The 15,780-nt window shown below is 53.7% G+C and overlaps 6 protein-coding genes across 6 annotated transcripts; 4 read left to right on the top strand and 2 right to left on the bottom strand.

Moving 5' to 3' along the window:
• Positions 1-452: 452 nt before the first annotated feature.
• IUM83_06917 (solute carrier family 25 member 51) lies at positions 453-1,599 on the top strand (the record flags this gene model as incomplete). Its single annotated transcript, XM_067931162.1, has 5 exons — positions 453-629; positions 722-958; positions 1,054-1,133; positions 1,230-1,336; positions 1,406-1,599. 5 exons carry the CDS (start codon positions 453-455, stop codon positions 1,597-1,599), a joined length of 795 nt encoding a protein of 264 aa, XP_067787043.1.
• A 489-nt stretch (positions 1,600-2,088) lies between these two features.
• On the bottom strand, positions 2,089-3,219 carry IUM83_06916 (P-type ATPase (P-ATPase) Superfamily; the record flags this gene model as incomplete). The annotated part of the gene is made up of 1 exon (XM_067931161.1): positions 2,089-3,219. One exon carries the CDS (start codon positions 3,217-3,219, stop codon positions 2,089-2,091), a length of 1,131 nt encoding a protein of 376 aa, XP_067787042.1.
• A 1,780-nt stretch (positions 3,220-4,999) lies between these two features.
• Positions 5,000-6,223, top strand: IUM83_06915 (ribonuclease HII; the record flags this gene model as incomplete). Its single annotated transcript, XM_067931160.1, has 5 exons — positions 5,000-5,259; positions 5,351-5,600; positions 5,671-5,795; positions 5,879-6,017; positions 6,092-6,223. The coding sequence occupies 5 exons, from the start codon at positions 5,000-5,002 to the stop codon at positions 6,221-6,223; spliced, it is 906 nt and encodes a 301-aa protein (XP_067787045.1).
• A 97-nt stretch (positions 6,224-6,320) lies between these two features.
• On the top strand, positions 6,321-8,364 carry IUM83_06914 (putative ribonuclease H2 subunit A; the record flags this gene model as incomplete). The annotated part of the gene is made up of 6 exons (XM_067931159.1): positions 6,321-6,753; positions 6,850-6,986; positions 7,082-7,167; positions 7,262-8,030; positions 8,093-8,248; positions 8,335-8,364. 6 exons carry the CDS (start codon positions 6,321-6,323, stop codon positions 8,362-8,364), a joined length of 1,611 nt encoding a protein of 536 aa, XP_067787044.1.
• A 1,222-nt stretch (positions 8,365-9,586) lies between these two features.
• IUM83_06913 (uncharacterized protein) lies at positions 9,587-12,618 on the bottom strand (the record flags this gene model as incomplete). The annotated part of the gene is made up of 6 exons (XM_067931158.1): positions 9,587-11,607; positions 11,683-11,800; positions 11,864-11,891; positions 11,960-12,067; positions 12,131-12,471; positions 12,544-12,618. The coding sequence occupies 6 exons, from the start codon at positions 12,616-12,618 to the stop codon at positions 9,587-9,589; spliced, it is 2,691 nt and encodes an 896-aa protein (XP_067787039.1).
• A 983-nt stretch (positions 12,619-13,601) lies between these two features.
• Positions 13,602-15,537, top strand: IUM83_06912 (FCH domain; the record flags this gene model as incomplete). The annotated part of the gene is made up of 5 exons (XM_067931157.1): positions 13,602-14,084; positions 14,145-14,474; positions 14,556-14,660; positions 14,738-14,824; positions 14,902-15,537. 5 exons carry the CDS (start codon positions 13,602-13,604, stop codon positions 15,535-15,537), a joined length of 1,641 nt encoding a protein of 546 aa, XP_067787038.1.
• Positions 15,538-15,780: the final 243 nt, after the last annotated feature.

Below are 15,780 nucleotides of genomic sequence, written 5' to 3'. Positions count from 1 at the left end.
GAGCCAGCACGCCCGCCATGATACACGCACGCCGCGCCCAGATCGTGCAGACCGGTTTCACTTTGGCACTGCTCCTTGGTCAATTTCGAACTCGCATGGCTCACTCAGTACTTAAATATTGGATATTGGACGAATCATGCTGACGTGGTCGATGATACTGGTCTGCTAGTATCATACTGCGAGAGGGATGGCTGCTACGATGCTAAATACAAATTCAAAGCAGCGAGCGTCCTGTAAGGTAAAGCTTAGACGCTACGAGTAAGAGAATCATCATGTGAAACCTAGGTCCGTCGCCCAACTTGCAGTTCCCTTTTAACACTGGTACGCGGTACCCTTTGGGTTGACCGCCGGTACAGTGTACCCCATTTTTCTTGCGCGTCTTACCTGCCCCATTTTCACATTTTCACATTCCTCGGGGCAGAGCTCGTGATTCCTCGTGCCCGGTAGCCGCAATGGAGAGCTTCCTGAGCGACGCCGCGGCGGACGAGCGGGACCAGGCGGCGCAGAAGCAGCAGTCCGACTTCTTCGCGCGCTTCCCGCACCTGCGCGAGTTCTTCTGCGGTGGCACGGCGGCCGCCATCAACATTGTCGTCACCTTCCCACCCAACAAGGTCATGTTCCGGCAACAGGTAAAAAAAATCTCTGGCCGGTTAACACTAGCCTAAACTATTAAATTTTCGTGTAACACTAGCCTAAACTAACGTTTTCTTCTCTATTGCAGTTGTTTGGCTTGAACACTTGGCAGGCCTTCGAGAATGTGCGCAGCGAGGGCTGGATGATGCTCTATCGAGGCGTCAAGCCCCCGCTGCTGCAGGCCATGGTGTCCAAGTCTATCATGTTCGGCCTCTACAACTTCTACGACGAGCTGCTGACCAGCCACTTCGGAGAGATCAAAGGCTTGAACCTTGTGGCTGCCGGCATGGCAGGCACGTCCGAGGCTGTTTTGGCACCGTTTGAGGTGCGTAAAAACTTTGCAGGGGTGGTTGGCGTCTTTAAAGCTTCTATCTCACTTTTGCCTAAACTCCACCCATACTACTATGTTGCAACCTATAGAGAGCCCAGACGCTGCTGCAGACGCCCAAGTTTAATCGGGAGATCGCGGGAGCGTACGACGCCATGGTCCACGTTAACAGGTACGGGCTGAGAGAACACTACCGAGGCCTCTCGGCGATTTTGTGTCGCAACGGGCCGGGGAATATATTATTTTTCGGGTTGAGAGGACCGGTTAGAGGGCTCTTCCCGCGAGGAGACACGGCAGCTGCGACGATGACCAATGACTTCATCTGCGGTGCGATGCTGGGCGCTCTCATCAGTACTTTCACTTTCCCGATAAACGGTGAGTTATTGGGTGTGAATGTTGCAATCTGGGGGTAATTGCTGTGCTGACAGTGTGTACTATTTGCAGTGGCACGGACACGTATGCAGAGTGTGTATGGACAGCCGTTCATCGGGCCGTGGGAAGCCCTTCAGCTCACATACGCTGAGCGCGGCCACAGTGTGAGGCGGTTGTATCGCGGCGTCCAGATGAACTTCTTCCGGTCACTACTGTCGTGGGGTATTATCAACTCTACATACGAGAAGCTTAAATCAATCACATAAGCCGTGGTAGGAAAAGAAACACTATCAGCTTTTTTGAATAGAACCTAGTTTTGTAGGATATTCTCCGCATTGAAAGCAGCGCACATCCCCTGGGTTGTAGTGGTATCAGGTAGCGTAGCACTGCCTGCACACGATCATCGAGAAATTAGATTGCACAATGGAATGGGATGTACAAGGACTGAATGAAGGACAGGAAACTCTTACTTCATTGTTAAATATTCATAGTCTAAACGCATGGGAGCCGTCGTTGCTATGGGTTTGTTGTGCGTCGAGGCGCTTCAGGTCGCGTCCTCGCGCAGCTGTACCACCCCCAGTTGGTGGTGTCGAGGCTGCCATTTGGGTCTTGTCTTGCGTCTTGAGCTGGCTGCTGTCCGTTCATGCGCCACCTCGCAGGTCAGTTCCATTGCTGACTGCATAGTGCCGTGTGATGGCGGTAGTGGCTTCGTATGTTGGCGGCAAGTATTCGCAAGTGGTGTAGATCTCGGTCGTTTAAGCCGAAATGGTCTTGGCAGGCATGTCCGACATGCGCACAGCAACCATCTCGGACGGCCGCAGCATCTCGGAGGCGCGCACGTACATTTTGTCCGTGTGGATGCGGTTGCCAGGGCGAGGAGTGCACGGGGTGCTTTCCTCCGCGCTGGGAGAGGTAGGCGATTCGGGCTCGTTCGACACTCCGTCCTTGCGAAGGAAGAGAAGCACGCGTCGGTTGCGGGCGTACTTGTGCGAGCGTCGTCGGTCCACGATCTCGGAAATGCGCATCATCTCCTCCTCCGTGTCTTCACCGTCGCTCAAGTCTTCCGATAGCGAGTCCTCGGTGCCCTCCGATCCGTCACGCGCCTCGACCTCAGCCTCGGGTTCAGGCTCAACGGCCTCCTCCACCTCCACTTCGTACTCGGCGTCGTCCTCGAGCACCGTCGTGAGAGATCCGCACTGGTTGATCGGCGCGCGGTCGGCCGGGTTTAGCTCGATGGGCAGGATGGCCTTGTGGAACGTGTAGGCCTTGTGGCTCGGGTCTTGCACGATGGCGCTGCCCAGGAAGCCGCGCAGGATGGAGAGGCCGATGGGGCTGATGTCGCGGCGCGCCAGGTAGTTCTGGCAGATGAGCAGGCGGTGCAGCCCCATGAGGTACTCGAGGAAGGCGTCGCAGCGGTGCTCGACCACCTTGCCCATCTTGTGGCGGAACTTGTGCTTCTTGGGGAAGTAGAGCTCGTCGACGAGCCCGGAGATGCGCGGGAACTCGTCGCCGAAGAGCTTGAAGTGCTCGGCCACGAGTCCGCGCAGCATCATGAAGTCCGAGTAGCGGCGGTGCACGACCCAGCTGCGGCCCGTGATGGCGTTCTGCACGTGCACGGCGAAGATGGTGGACTTCTTGCCGTGCACCTTGTCCGTTGACACCACGGGCTTGACGTGGTACACGGCAATGGAGCCCATGTTGACCATTGAGCGCTCGATGGCGGTGCCGCCCATGGCCACCTGCAGCGTCTCGCCGCCGCGGTTGGTGGGACGCACCACGAGCTGCGGCACATGCTGCTGCGCCTGGGCCGCGAGAGCCTCGGGCGTGGCGCGGATCGGCCGCATGCGGCGCCCGATGGACGAGCTCGACATTTTGTTGTTTGGCATGCTGCTACAGTGCTGCTGCTGTACTTGGCACGGGGACTGCCCGACGCTCGAAGTTTTCACGAATGGCGGGGACCATGGCGCGCGTCGAGCGACTCGGGCGCTGGCTCGTGTGCAGTGCCGAGACTGGTAAGAGGGCGCAGCTTCGGATCGCCATTACTGCCTGGCGCGCCTATTCCACCCCCTGCCTTTCTGGCGCGTTCCGTATTTGGGGCTAGGGTTTGCGATACGAGATAGGATTGGCGGATATTGGGACTTGACGCTGCTGGATTGGCGCAAAATGCGCGTCGTCGCGTCGCACATTGCAGTTTGCTACGTGGATGCGTCCATTGCAGTGAATTGCAGTGTGCAATGCAACGGGAAAATCCGCACCAAGAGCTCCGCTGCCGGCAATTTTTGAGGCGGTATCCCCCAGCGCGGGGCAGAAGCTCCGCGCGAGGACATCCCGCATCGACAAATCTGTTAAGCCGGAAGTGTTTGCCAGCGCCATGAGGCTGCTGGGATGAAGAGATGCAGCACGGCGGCTGTGCCATGCCCGTATCTGCTGGGTGCGGAGCTCTGCGTCCGCGCCGGATGCCCGTACGGTGTAATATAATAGTTTCCATAGTGAGAGACCTCGGCGCAACAAACCTCAATCAAACCAAAACCGGCCGGCGCGACCCGCTCACAGAGCGAGGCCGGCTGCATCAACAAGCAGAACCGGCCGCAGTTCGCACCGTGTCCTCTCTATCCCGGCGATGACCTGAACAACGGATATTTTTCGCCATGAGGAGGTGTAGGACGTCAGACGGCAACCCGCGACACTTTCAGTTGAAGTCAACGAGTGATGAAGACCGTTGTTACTCCCCGCTACAAGCGGTGAGCTTACACGTAGTTTGCCAATGCTCCTGGGTTAACGTTTGTGGTGGGATCCCGTTTCGTTACGACTTCGCCGACACTCGCCACTCGCACCGAGTTTCGTTCGGCATTACCGTTTTCGCCACGCTGGACTCTGCAGGGCACCTACACCGCGAGCATATGGCCGAAAGCCTGCCCGCATTATGAAGGCATCATTGCAGTGCTCGTGATCAAAAATTACTTCGCCGAGCTCGCAGAGTTTCCCCTTCTCTCTCCATGCGGCACGCCCGAAGAGCCACAGTACGCGGTCGCTTCACGCAAGTCCTCAGCGTGGCACCCCTCGAGCTGTCCAGTTGGTTCTGGTCCCTCTGCTCACGTCAAAATATTCTGATCCACCGGAACTGCTCCCCGGACCTGCAAACCTCAAAAAATGACTTGAACCTCTGCGGAGAGGTGGCCTTCGGGAAAGGACTCGAGAACGGCAACCCTGCGGCTTCCAGGGGCTGCTGGTGTTGACGTTCAAGAGCACAGTGAGCATGCATGGCTGTGCCATAGCAAAGGACTTGTGGCCTCTAGCTTCTTCGGCTTCCGTAAAGCCGCTGTCGAGTGTGAACCCACAAGAATACAAGATGCATGGCACCTGCATTTTTCTCCGAGGAGCTTGAGCACAGCCACCTGCCTGCCCAACCCAAGCATCAAGCCGAAAGCGCTCGCGAAATACAAGTATCTCTGCTCTGGCAGTAGCGACCGATAAACGAGACAGTTGATAATACGTGAGCCACGAAACCAAGCAATGACTTAGTGAGTCAGCTGAGACGACCCAAAAGCTCCGCTAAAAAGGCAACAACTTGTTGCCTTTCCTCATCTCTCCCCGATTGGTCCAAATTATCTTTATCCAATCACATCCTCCCGCGCCAAAAAATTTTGCAATAAGTAGACAGCTGCGATGTCTCGCCCGAATCTGCAGCACACGCTGCTGCTGGCCAGCGACTGCCCCGCGAGCTGCCTGGATGGGGTGCCCGTAATGCTGGGCATCGACGAGGCTGGGCGTGGCCCCGTCATGGGACCCATGGTGTACGGCGCCGCCTACTGGCCCGTGGCCGACAACGAGGCCATGAGCGCCTTGGGCTTCGACGACTCGAAGGCGCTGAGCGCCGAGAGCCGCGCGCAGTTGTTCGAGAAGATGCGCTCCACCGAAGGTCTTGGGTGCGTCCGCTGCGTTGCAGTGCAATGCAATGCACTGGGCAATTGTATGGTGTTAAACGCTAAAGGTTACGCGGTGTTGCTGCCTGCGCAGGTGGATCGTGCGGCTGATCTCCGCCGCCGAGATCTCGGACAAGATGCAGCGCCAGACCAGCAACCTGAACGAGATGTCGCGGGGCGCCGCCATCCAGCTGATCAACGAGGTGCAGAAGAAGGGGGCGGTCGTGAAGAAGGTGTTCGTGGACACGGTGGGCGACCCGCGCTGGTACCAGAGCTTCCTGACCAAGCACTTCAACGGGACCATCGAGTTCCGCGTCGAGAAGAAGGCCGACAGTCTATTCAAGGTGGGCGGAACACCGGAAAAATAAGTGAAGATATGTTTTGTAGTTGCTGAGCTCTCGTTGCTCTGTGCAGGTGGTGAGTGCGGCGAGTATTGCTGCCAAGGTGACGCGCGACCGCGTCATCAGCGACTGGAAGTGGGAGAGCCCGGCGCTCGACCTCCCGACGGACTTTGGATCTGGATATCCGAGTGACCCCAAGTACGTTCGGGGGTAGCGGGGTGTTGGTGGGGATGACAGTCAGTCGCTGACGCCCGTTGTGTTTGTGTTGACATTTTTTGCAGGACGAAGGCGTGGCTGACGGCCCACATGGACGAAGTGTTTGTGTTCCCCAACATCATCCGCTTCAGCTGGGGCACGGTCGAGCCATTCTTCGAGAAGGCCGTGAAGGTCGAGTGGCCCCACGACAAGGAGCTCGAAAAGGTACGAGTAGCCAGGTGACCTCTTCAACGTCGTTAACACGGTCTCTAATCTCATATTATTCTCCGCACGCGCAGGCCAACGCCCCCGCCGGGACGCAGTCCATCACGTCGTTCCTCGCCCAGCCCTCCAAGAAGGCCAAAACATCCGCCAGCACGCGCGCCGCCTTCTTCACGCAGAGACACCTGCAGGACGTGACTGATTTTTAGAGGCAATCTAGCTCGCCAAATGCATTCTAAATCGCATCGCGTTCTTATTCACATATAAATTCCCACCAGCTCAGTTACAGTCTCTCCCACTGTCGCCATGGAAGCCCCCGAGTGTCTGCACCGCGGCGAGCTGTTCCAGTTCAGCGCGCAGTACGGCGGCTGGCTGCGCATCAAGCTGCTGCTCTTCAGCCACGCGCTGGTGGTGGACCCGGACGCGGACGCCGGCACGCCGCGCCGCAAGCGCCGCAGCTCGCTCAAGCTCTGGATGGACCTGTGTCTGGTCAAAGACATCACGCGCGTGCAGAAGGAGGACACGCTCGCCGCCGTGCGCCGCGGCAGCTACAGCTCCAGCGGCGGCGGTCACGCGGAGGACGCGCGCTTCAAGTTCAGCGTGCACACGCAGCAGCAGCCGCCGCTGCAGTTCGCCACGGCCACGACGGAGCAGAGGGACGAGTGGATGCACTGCCTGCTGCTCGCCACGAAGCTCCAGGCCACGCACGAGACGCAGGAGCTCCAGGCGGACCGAGAAGGTAGTCTAGAGGAGATAATTACTGCAGTTGTGCTGCTGTGTGGGGGCTGATATGTTGCTGTTGCTGTTGTTGCTGTTGTTGTTGTTGTTGTTGCAGCGTTCTTGAGGTTCGCGTCGAGCGGGTCGGAGGACAGCGACGAGGAGGAGGAGGGCCGCGTGTCGAGTCCGCCGGCGTCGTGGTCCGAGGAGAACGCGCTGCAGTCGACGCAGCGCGCGCATGCCACGACCGTGCAGGTCAGTGGCAGGTGAAGGTGGAGCGATGAGGAGACGGACGGAGGAGCTGACAGAGTGAGGTGGATATCTACTGTGTTGTTGCTGTCGTATGGTAGTCGAGTGTTAGGCAGGCGGAAGCCACGAGAAGCCCCGTGTCGCTCATGATCCTTCGGGTCACGGCCACGGGCGATAATGGCGACAGGTTTGTGCGGACATTTTGATGTTTGATTTGAGTTTGTTGGTAGGATACGCCGTGTTGCTGTCTTCGTCTGACGAGGTGCTATCCTTTTCGTCAGCGTATCGACAGTTGTGCCGGTCAGTGAAGCTTCGCAGGATAGTGTGACTGTGCGTCAGGTCAAATTGGACGCGATTAAGCAGTTGCAAGCCGAGCTCCACCGCCCTGCTATGAAGGACGAAACATCGGCGACGGAGTTTCTGCAGAAGCTCCTCCAGCGTGAAGCGGATACCTTCATTCTTTACCTGGACATTGGGGACCAGTGGCTTAAGGACGAACAGCAGTCTATTGGACACTACATTCTCGGCTGCGCAAGTCGTAAGATCGAGCTTAAGCTGGTGCCTCTAAACAAGATGCCACAGCCTACTATCGATCTGGCCATTGTTGGAACCAAGACCAAGATCAGTGATCTTTCGCAGCGCCCGTACACGTGCTATATAATTGATATCATATTCAATGGCACGACGTGGCAGCTCGCGCGGCGGTATAAAGAATTCGACACGCTGCATAGACACCTGAAGAGCAAGTACCCTGACATCGATTTACCTGGTTTGCCGCCGAAGCACGTGTTCACGCCGCTGGAAGGCGAATTCATCGACTATCGCAAGGAACAGCTGGAGTCGTTCCTAAAACAACTCCTGCTCCACCCTGTTGCCAGCGCGGATGTGCTGTTGTTGTCATTTCTGGGCGTTGTATCAATTTCGCGTGATCCTGAACTCAGCCAGAGTGAAAAGAGCGTGATCCATGTTACGTCACTGCACAAGAGTGTTGCGAGTGGTGACATTATTTTGTTTTCTTGCCGATTCGGAGCGAGCCGATTGCAACGCAAGGTGCGTGCGACGAAGCAAGTGCTTGCCGTAAATCAGATAGAACTAACATTGCTTGCGTGTAGTTCACTGGGTCCAAATACGATCACGTCGGTATTGTAGTTCCAGGCGAGTCGCGATTCTTGTTGCGAATTATGGAGGCTACATCGGAGGGCATCCAGGTGTACTCCTTGAAAGCGCGCCTCATGGCCTACGCCCGCGAAGTGTCAAACTCGATTGTCGTACGACGAGTCGAGGCGGAACGTACTCCAGAGTTAATTGAGTTACTGAAGGGGTTCGTGCAACGCGTTGACGGGAACCCCTACAGCATCTTCGGCATACTTCGTTCCACCGGTGAATCGGACCGAAGCGTCTTTAGCTCGGTGCGTAGCTGTCCAGACGAAACTGAAGAATCATTCGCCAACACTGGTAGCAGCACGAGCTCGTCGCCTTCGTCTCCAGTTACAGAGAATTCGGACGCGGCCAGAACCAAGCGAAAATACTTCTGCTCAAGCCTAGTAGCATCCGCATGGAAAGAGCTGGGGTGGCTACAGACCAAACGAAAGTCAAGCTCATTCTGGCCAGGAAGTTTCGAAGATGGAGGCGATGTCGAGCCGTTGCTAACGCCGGGTATTGCCCTGCAGCCCGAAACAGTAATTGACTGTCGGATCGTCGAAGTCGGGCTATCCGCTCAATGCTAATGGCAAACTTGTTGACAACAATAATACACGCTATTGAACTAGGTGCTGTAGCGTTGACTATATGTTTGTTCGAGCTGATCAAATTCGAGCGTGCCTTATGGCAGCTCGTTGCCAAGACGCAAGTAGCTAAGACCAAGAGGTAATACCAGCAATATTGGAAGATAACCTGCTGTGCCCAACCACTCATACTGTATGGTTACACACCTGTGCATATTTCAAATGCGCGTCAACCTCCAGTCGCATATTACACACATTTCAGGAGGTTGCTCTTTGCCGCTAACTGTGCTAGTGTATTTGCCTGCAACCTAGGAGTCATTATCTGCCGCCTAGACTGAAGTCTTTGTTGCCTAGGCTGTCATTCAGATAGGTAGCAGACAAAGACTCCGGCACAGGTAGCGGTTCCTGAAATGTGTGCATTCTGCAGAGGCGCATTCGCAATATGCATGTGCGCGTAACCATGCAAGCTTGGTTGAGCATTGTTGTTTGTCTTCATGCCGCACCAACATACGTAGATGTCGTAGACGATTGATGTGAGTAAAAAGTAAAAAAGAGTAGGGGATGTTCCCCTCACAAGGAGGGATCCAGAAATTGGTTGAAGCCGCATTTAGTAAGTCAATTCCACGGCAATCTTTAGTAAAAGGCGAAAGATTGATGCGAATGAAATTAACTTTGCGGAATGGTTTGCAGACTCCAAATATGGTTTAACCTATGCGCTAAGGCTAACCTCACGAACATCTGATCAATAAATAAAATAGTTAAATTGGTTTGCCAAAACTAAACTGATTGAAAATAATTGATTTTGAGAATTTAAAAATTGTTTTGGTTGAATGGATAGGCTAATGAACTATTTATCTTAGTCGGATATTTGATCATGCTTGCTTAGAAGTACTCCTCGAAAAACGTTTCCAGCTTCTTGGAGAATGGTAGGTAGGGATTGGCGTTGCGGTAAACAGCGATTGCCGACAACGCCTCGACAAACTCGGAGAACACAAACTCACTGTCGGCATCGTACCCATTGATGCCCGATGCAGTGTTGACATCGCCGTCTTGTTGCACGAAAGCAACGAGTTGCTTAATTTTGCCGTGCGGGAAGAGCGCGTCAATAAGCCGTCGGTCCTTCAGCAAACTCTCGAAGTCACTCAAATCGAGCAGCTTCCCACGGGACTGGGGGTTCTTGTTCCTCTGCGAGTATGTTTTAAAAATACGCTTTAGCTTCTTCTCTTGGGCCTTGCACACATATTGCACGTCCGGGTGGATCATTTGCTTCTTGAAGGTCAGTCCTTGCTCCTGAAACTTTTTTGTTAAAGGAACAACCTTGTCAACCACGAGATCAACGACGCAATTGAGGAGAGATCCCGCCCCACTCACAGTCTCGGCAGCTACCTCGTCGCCCATATTCATCATAGTAGCGATCTGGCCCATGAACTCACGACGCTTTTGGAAGTTGTGGTGTGCCACGCGAGTAAGCGCCTCGAAGAACTCGTTGGGGGTTGCTCCTCGGTCTTCCGGGTCGTCATCACCTTCGGTACCAGGTGGCGGCACAGGAGCAATGAAGCTATCCCCTGCATTGGAACTATCTATCGGAACACCGCCATTTGACTGGCGGGATTGTTGATAGATCATCTGCAAGTGAGACCTCAAAATATTTTTCTTGTTCGTGACGCCGGCCTTTGTCATCACTTTCAAGAACTCCTGCTCCAGAATGCCCTTCCCACCTGCGGCACTGCCGTAGATGCGGAAGATTTTGATCAAATCGAGCACATTGTCCTTGTAGACTTGTTCAATTTTGCGGAACTCGTCCTCATTTTCGCACAGGGAAAGCAATTTTGACGCTGGTAACGAGACCCACGATGCCAGCGTTTCTTTCTCCAAGGCCACAGAAATATTAGAATCTTTACCGAGCACCCTCCTGGAGAAGTCATTAAAAGCCTCTCGAGTGACAGCACGCTCATGCCAGCTCGCGATATGCCGAACCGACTTGCAGATGTCGATAAAGCGTAGAAACTGCAGGTTGATCCGCTTTAACTTTGTCAGAAAAATGTAGAATTGCTGCTGCGCGAACGGATCGCACTCGTTTTCTAGCAGAGAAGTCTTCACTTTTTGCCACTGCGGGATCAAGAAGGAGTAGCTGAGGTGGTACCTTGGAGAAAGCTCCATCCCAGGCGCGACGTAGTTCGGGTGGAATAGATACAGATACAGTGTGAATGCATACAGTGAATCAAAATCGTTCAGCACGAAACTGTCTCGAGTGACGATGTCAGGTGGGAGATTTAGTATCCGAGGCACGATCTTGAAATACGATCTCAGCTGTACTTGTGCCGACGGTGAGAGCGTCGTTGCTGTAGTCGAGCTTTCTGATGCTAAGGATGCGGCCGTGTTAGACAATTCGGTGCTTCGAATGCGATCATACTCAACTTGGGCTTCGGAAGAGGTGTGGATCAGTAACTTGAGCATAACACCTGGACTTGCAATGACAGTTCTTAGATCCTGTAGGAACTTGATGGGCTTGAGTTCCTTCTTCTTCTCCTTCAACCGGAGCTTTGTCGCTTTAGCACTTGATGGTTTTTCGGGGGCAGCAGTTCCATCAGCAACGGCAGTCTTGTTCGTAATGGCTTTAGTCTCGATCGTTTCACTGATGGGCCCCATTTCAGCCCCACGCCGACGTTGGAAATTGAGCCATTGAATCAGACTGTCTGAAGGTGGTGATCTATCGATCTTCTCGATAGTTTGATCCAACAGCTTCTTCATTGTTTCATCATCTTTCTCGTCATCCAGACCGAATCCGTCGATTTGAGGCATTGCGTGCCCGCTGCTCAACGCATCAAGTAGCTCGTTGCCATGAGCACCTTCGAAGAACTCGCCCGCGGTCGAGGGGTACATTTGAATAAGTTGTAACGTTTCTGAAGGACAAGAAATTCTGGATAAGTATTCGCTAGCTGTAAAAAAATGTTGTAGTGCCGAGTAATACAACCTACTTTGAACGCTGTGGTCGGCTTTTCGAAGAGATACGTGAAGTAACTCCAGAATGGAGTCTCCGGCTGTATATACCATCTTCAGCATCTCCTGCTGGATTTCTTTGAGTCGGTCAATTTCCTAAAAAACACATTGAAACGTTCTAAGCAGAGTCCTAGAAGATAATTTACTGTCCGTTCGAACCTTCTCAGCTTCCTGGGGTGTTTCTTGTCTGGTAAAGTCACACAAGCGAGTTATCAGAACTTGTTTTTCAGTGCACATATGGCGTTTTCGACTTACAATTCTTCTTCATAGTGACGGCGTAAATCGTGGAGCTTCTCCTTACTTCGAATTCGCAAGAATGATCGCCAACTTCCCCAAATACGCCGCAATCTTGTCAACTCATTTCTGCGTAACAGTCTCAGATCAGCGAATTGGTGTACGATTTACTATCGCTATCCTATTGCATACCGCTTGTAGGCTAGCTGAAAACGCTGTATTCTCTCATCTGCCGCTCGCGCTACATATCCTCTCCAGACTGAGAACACACCCTGCTTGAAATTGTGCTTGGCCTGCGATTCCTTTATGGATATCATGCGTTTAATATTGGCATCGTGTCGGGACGCATTCACGTTCGTCTTCTTCCACGCCACAAAGATCATCCTCATAATCTGAAACCGGAGCATCAGGACCGTGCGGTTCATCATCATGATTGCGGCTTTCGCTCTAACGAGACCAGCTTGCTTGAATGTCGCTTCCGCTCTCATCGCAACTCGATCAAACTTTGCGTAATCCAGTATTCGCTTCGCTAACTGTTGCATGAAGGCCAGAGAGAATGAGCCTTTTGTATACAACAACGCACCTATCTGCTGTATTTTACAAACCTTATCCGCCTTGATCCGTGGATCAATGCTCAAAATCATGTCGATCAAGTATTTCAGCCGCGGTGCGTCGCTCATCCGTGCAGAACCACAAAACGAGCAACGAAGTACCCACATGAGATTCGTCGAGTTGCAAAACCCACACGTGACAGGTTGGCTAGACATGACTATCGGATTATGCGCTTCACTCGGGGGTGTATGTGTAGTCGAGAAGATCACGTGCGGGGTAATTCCTCGGTGGTCAACGCTCCCTTTCGTCACCACACCTCCGTCCTGATACTCTGTAGGTCCCACTAGTGAGCTGAAAAATTGTGCCCGGTGCCTAACATCGGCATCTCTTTGTTGTGCAAGTCCGTCGTCACTGCAGTCGCTATCACTATCCTCAGCGTTTTCGCGATCATCGTGAATATTGTTGAGCCTAGCTTGCGTTTTCTTGCGCGGGTGCGCCGCTGCCACCTTCCTACTCAAATCGCTTTTGATGGATACGTTTGAAGAGGATCCGTTGGACGGCTGGAGGGCGTGCAGACGCTTACCCACCCGCTCACTTGCTGTATTCATCTCCACAACCACGTACTTCTGAGGTACGACCCCTATCTTGTGAGGTGTTGGGTGAGCTCCTGGGCTGACGATGGAGGACACCCGTCGGCGTGCAAAGTTTGTCGACGCCACTTCTTGGTTCTGGGAGTCCGGCTCGCCTGTTCGAGCTGCAAGGGGCTCCAGCGAGTTATTCCTCCGTGACGGCGGTGACTTAGTCAGGGAGGGTTCCAGGCTGCAAAGGGGTATGGATTCCTTGGGCTTTTGCATCTTTGCGAGCAAATAAACGCCGAAGTGTGTGACCGACCGGTCATGCCAAACAGTAACTGTCTAGGAGTGAGCGGGGTAGAAGTTGCTGTACTTTCACACTCTTCCTGTCTATTCTGGTGATCGAAGAGCTCACCTCGCATTCCTAGAAAGGACTTTGACCAGCTCATCGACCCCAAAGAACCACAGGGCTCGGAAGTAGTAAGGTATTGTCCTTTGGTGCAGGGTCTTGCTGGGCTTCGAAGCCTCAAAACCTGGCGATGGCATCCCATCCAGCAGCGTCGGACCATGCTCGACCGAATCGTGCTGGCACAGAGCTCCGAGTTGGTGTCGCTAGTGACGGCGACGACGAGTCTGGCGCTGGATCGGTGGCGGGGCTGTCCTTCGCGGCCGATTTGCTCTTCAACCTGGACGACGTACGTGCCGACTGCGCGTCCGGCCTTACAGCTCATGGGAACTTGGTGACGATGCTCAGGAATCGGGTCAGTCTGGAGAGAACGTACTCCCAGGAGCTGAGCAAGATGGCACGATACGCGCGCCTGGACGAGATGGAGCACGGCACTATGAAAAACGCACTGGCGAGTTTGAGGGCTCAGTACCTGAACACGAGTGTGCAGCACCAGCAATTCGCCAAAAACCTCGAGGAAGACGTGCTGAAGCCGATCGAGATCTTGTACGAGTACAACAGCGAGAGGGAGCAAAGCCTGATCCGCCGAATCAACAACGTCAAGAAGGACGTCAAGGTACGATGGCCATGCGATACAACAACCTACACGTGCCTCATGACTCACTGCTCGCTGTAGGTCCAGGAAGACGCATACAGGAAGGACTACAGTGCTTTTGATAAAAACTTCCGCGACGCGTCCGCTTCGTTTGCCGCGGCGATGGATGCGGGCTTTTCCAGCACGTTGCTCGAGGACCAGTATCACCAACGCCTTGCTCAGATGAACGTTGGGGACTGCCCAGCTAAGGAGAGAAAGTCAAGGTCGACGGCTCTAATGATCCGCCACGACAAATCGTCTGGGGTTGCTGCGCTCAAGACGATCAATAACAACAAGCTCGTGAACTGGCTGCGCTCGTCTGAGAGCCATCGGAAAGAGGACTTGGCCAGCAACACGGTCAAGCTGATGGAGGTAGGCATCGACAGGCAAACGCTCCACAAGTTGTGAGTATAGACGGTAACTTCTTGTTTTTTTTGCTTGCTTGTATCTCAGGCTGCTGAGAAGTCGAGAATGAAGTGCCAAGCGTCTTGGCAATATGTCGAGACGAACCGAATCAATATGTATCGCTCTGTCCAAGCTGTGCTAGCGGACTACCAGGTAAAAAGTGACTTTACTGTTTATTGAGTACACCATATACAAATCCTGAGTATGTCGCTAATTTGACGATGCTGTAGCAAATAGCGGAGGACCGCATCTCTACTATAGCTACGAACCTTCGCAAGCATGTAGTGTTCGCATCGTCGACTCTTGCCAACGAGCAGGTAGGAGAGCGCCGTACTACTGAGGAACATTGGCATCCGGAAGTAAAAATGACGTTGTTGAATAGTATGATTGGCAGGTTATCGCGCCGAAGTTCGAGAATGTCGACGTGAAAAGCGATATTCACGACTTCATCCACGCCACTCGTGGCAACAGAGACCGTTTCCACCTGGCAGTCTTAACCGTGGATGATTTGTGCAACGACACGACTCGCGCATTGGTGACATCGCCATCCTCGAAGCCGTGTCGACCACTTCGGAAGACCTGCCTCGAGATCAGAGATATCTCATCCAAAAAGGTTCCGTTCGACTACGACGGCAATCAGGAGCTTCTATGTGAAGCTCTAGGCACTCGACCGAGAGGCTTAGATGGGGCTCAGCATCACCAAGAACAAGGAGCGCGAGATCGAGACATCTCTCATGACGAATACGGTCGATTGCGAATCGACTGCAGCGCTTCGTCCACGGAAAACGACTTCGCTGCTGACACTGAAGGTAATACCATCTCAGGAGTGCAAGACACTGACAACCGAGTCGAGGACAAAACTTCAGCTGCTCAACAGAGCGAACCAGAGCACGACAGCGACAATCACTCGCCAATTGTCAGTCCGTCTGCTAGCAGCGACTCGCTCACGGCGCACTTTTTGAACCACGATCACCCAGCGGAATGTCAGGCGGCGCGACATGATTCCACACCGGTTGCCACCGAAACCTAACTTGCTGTAGCATTCGACAGCCCAACAAAGACACCACATCAGGATAAGACATGAATCAAAGGTCCTGTGACGATAGTGCTCTGTCCTTGAATAACAAGAAAAATCACCAACGCCCCATTTCGTGACTCAATGCCCCAGCTCACGCATAATTTTAGCTGACCATGACGTTCATCGCGTTCTTACCGGCTGTGCATTCCTCGTGTTAGCATCATTCGCCGCTTTCCTCGGAATCCCCCACGCGCA

Source organism: Phytophthora cinnamomi, assembly GCF_018691715.1.
Source record: "Phytophthora cinnamomi strain GKB4 chromosome Unknown Contig62, whole genome shotgun sequence".
Taxonomy (NCBI): Eukaryota; Oomycota; class Peronosporomycetes; order Peronosporales; family Peronosporaceae; genus Phytophthora; species Phytophthora cinnamomi.
Note: the sequence above shows the minus strand (reverse complement) of the source record. Positions and strands in the feature narration are given on the sequence as shown.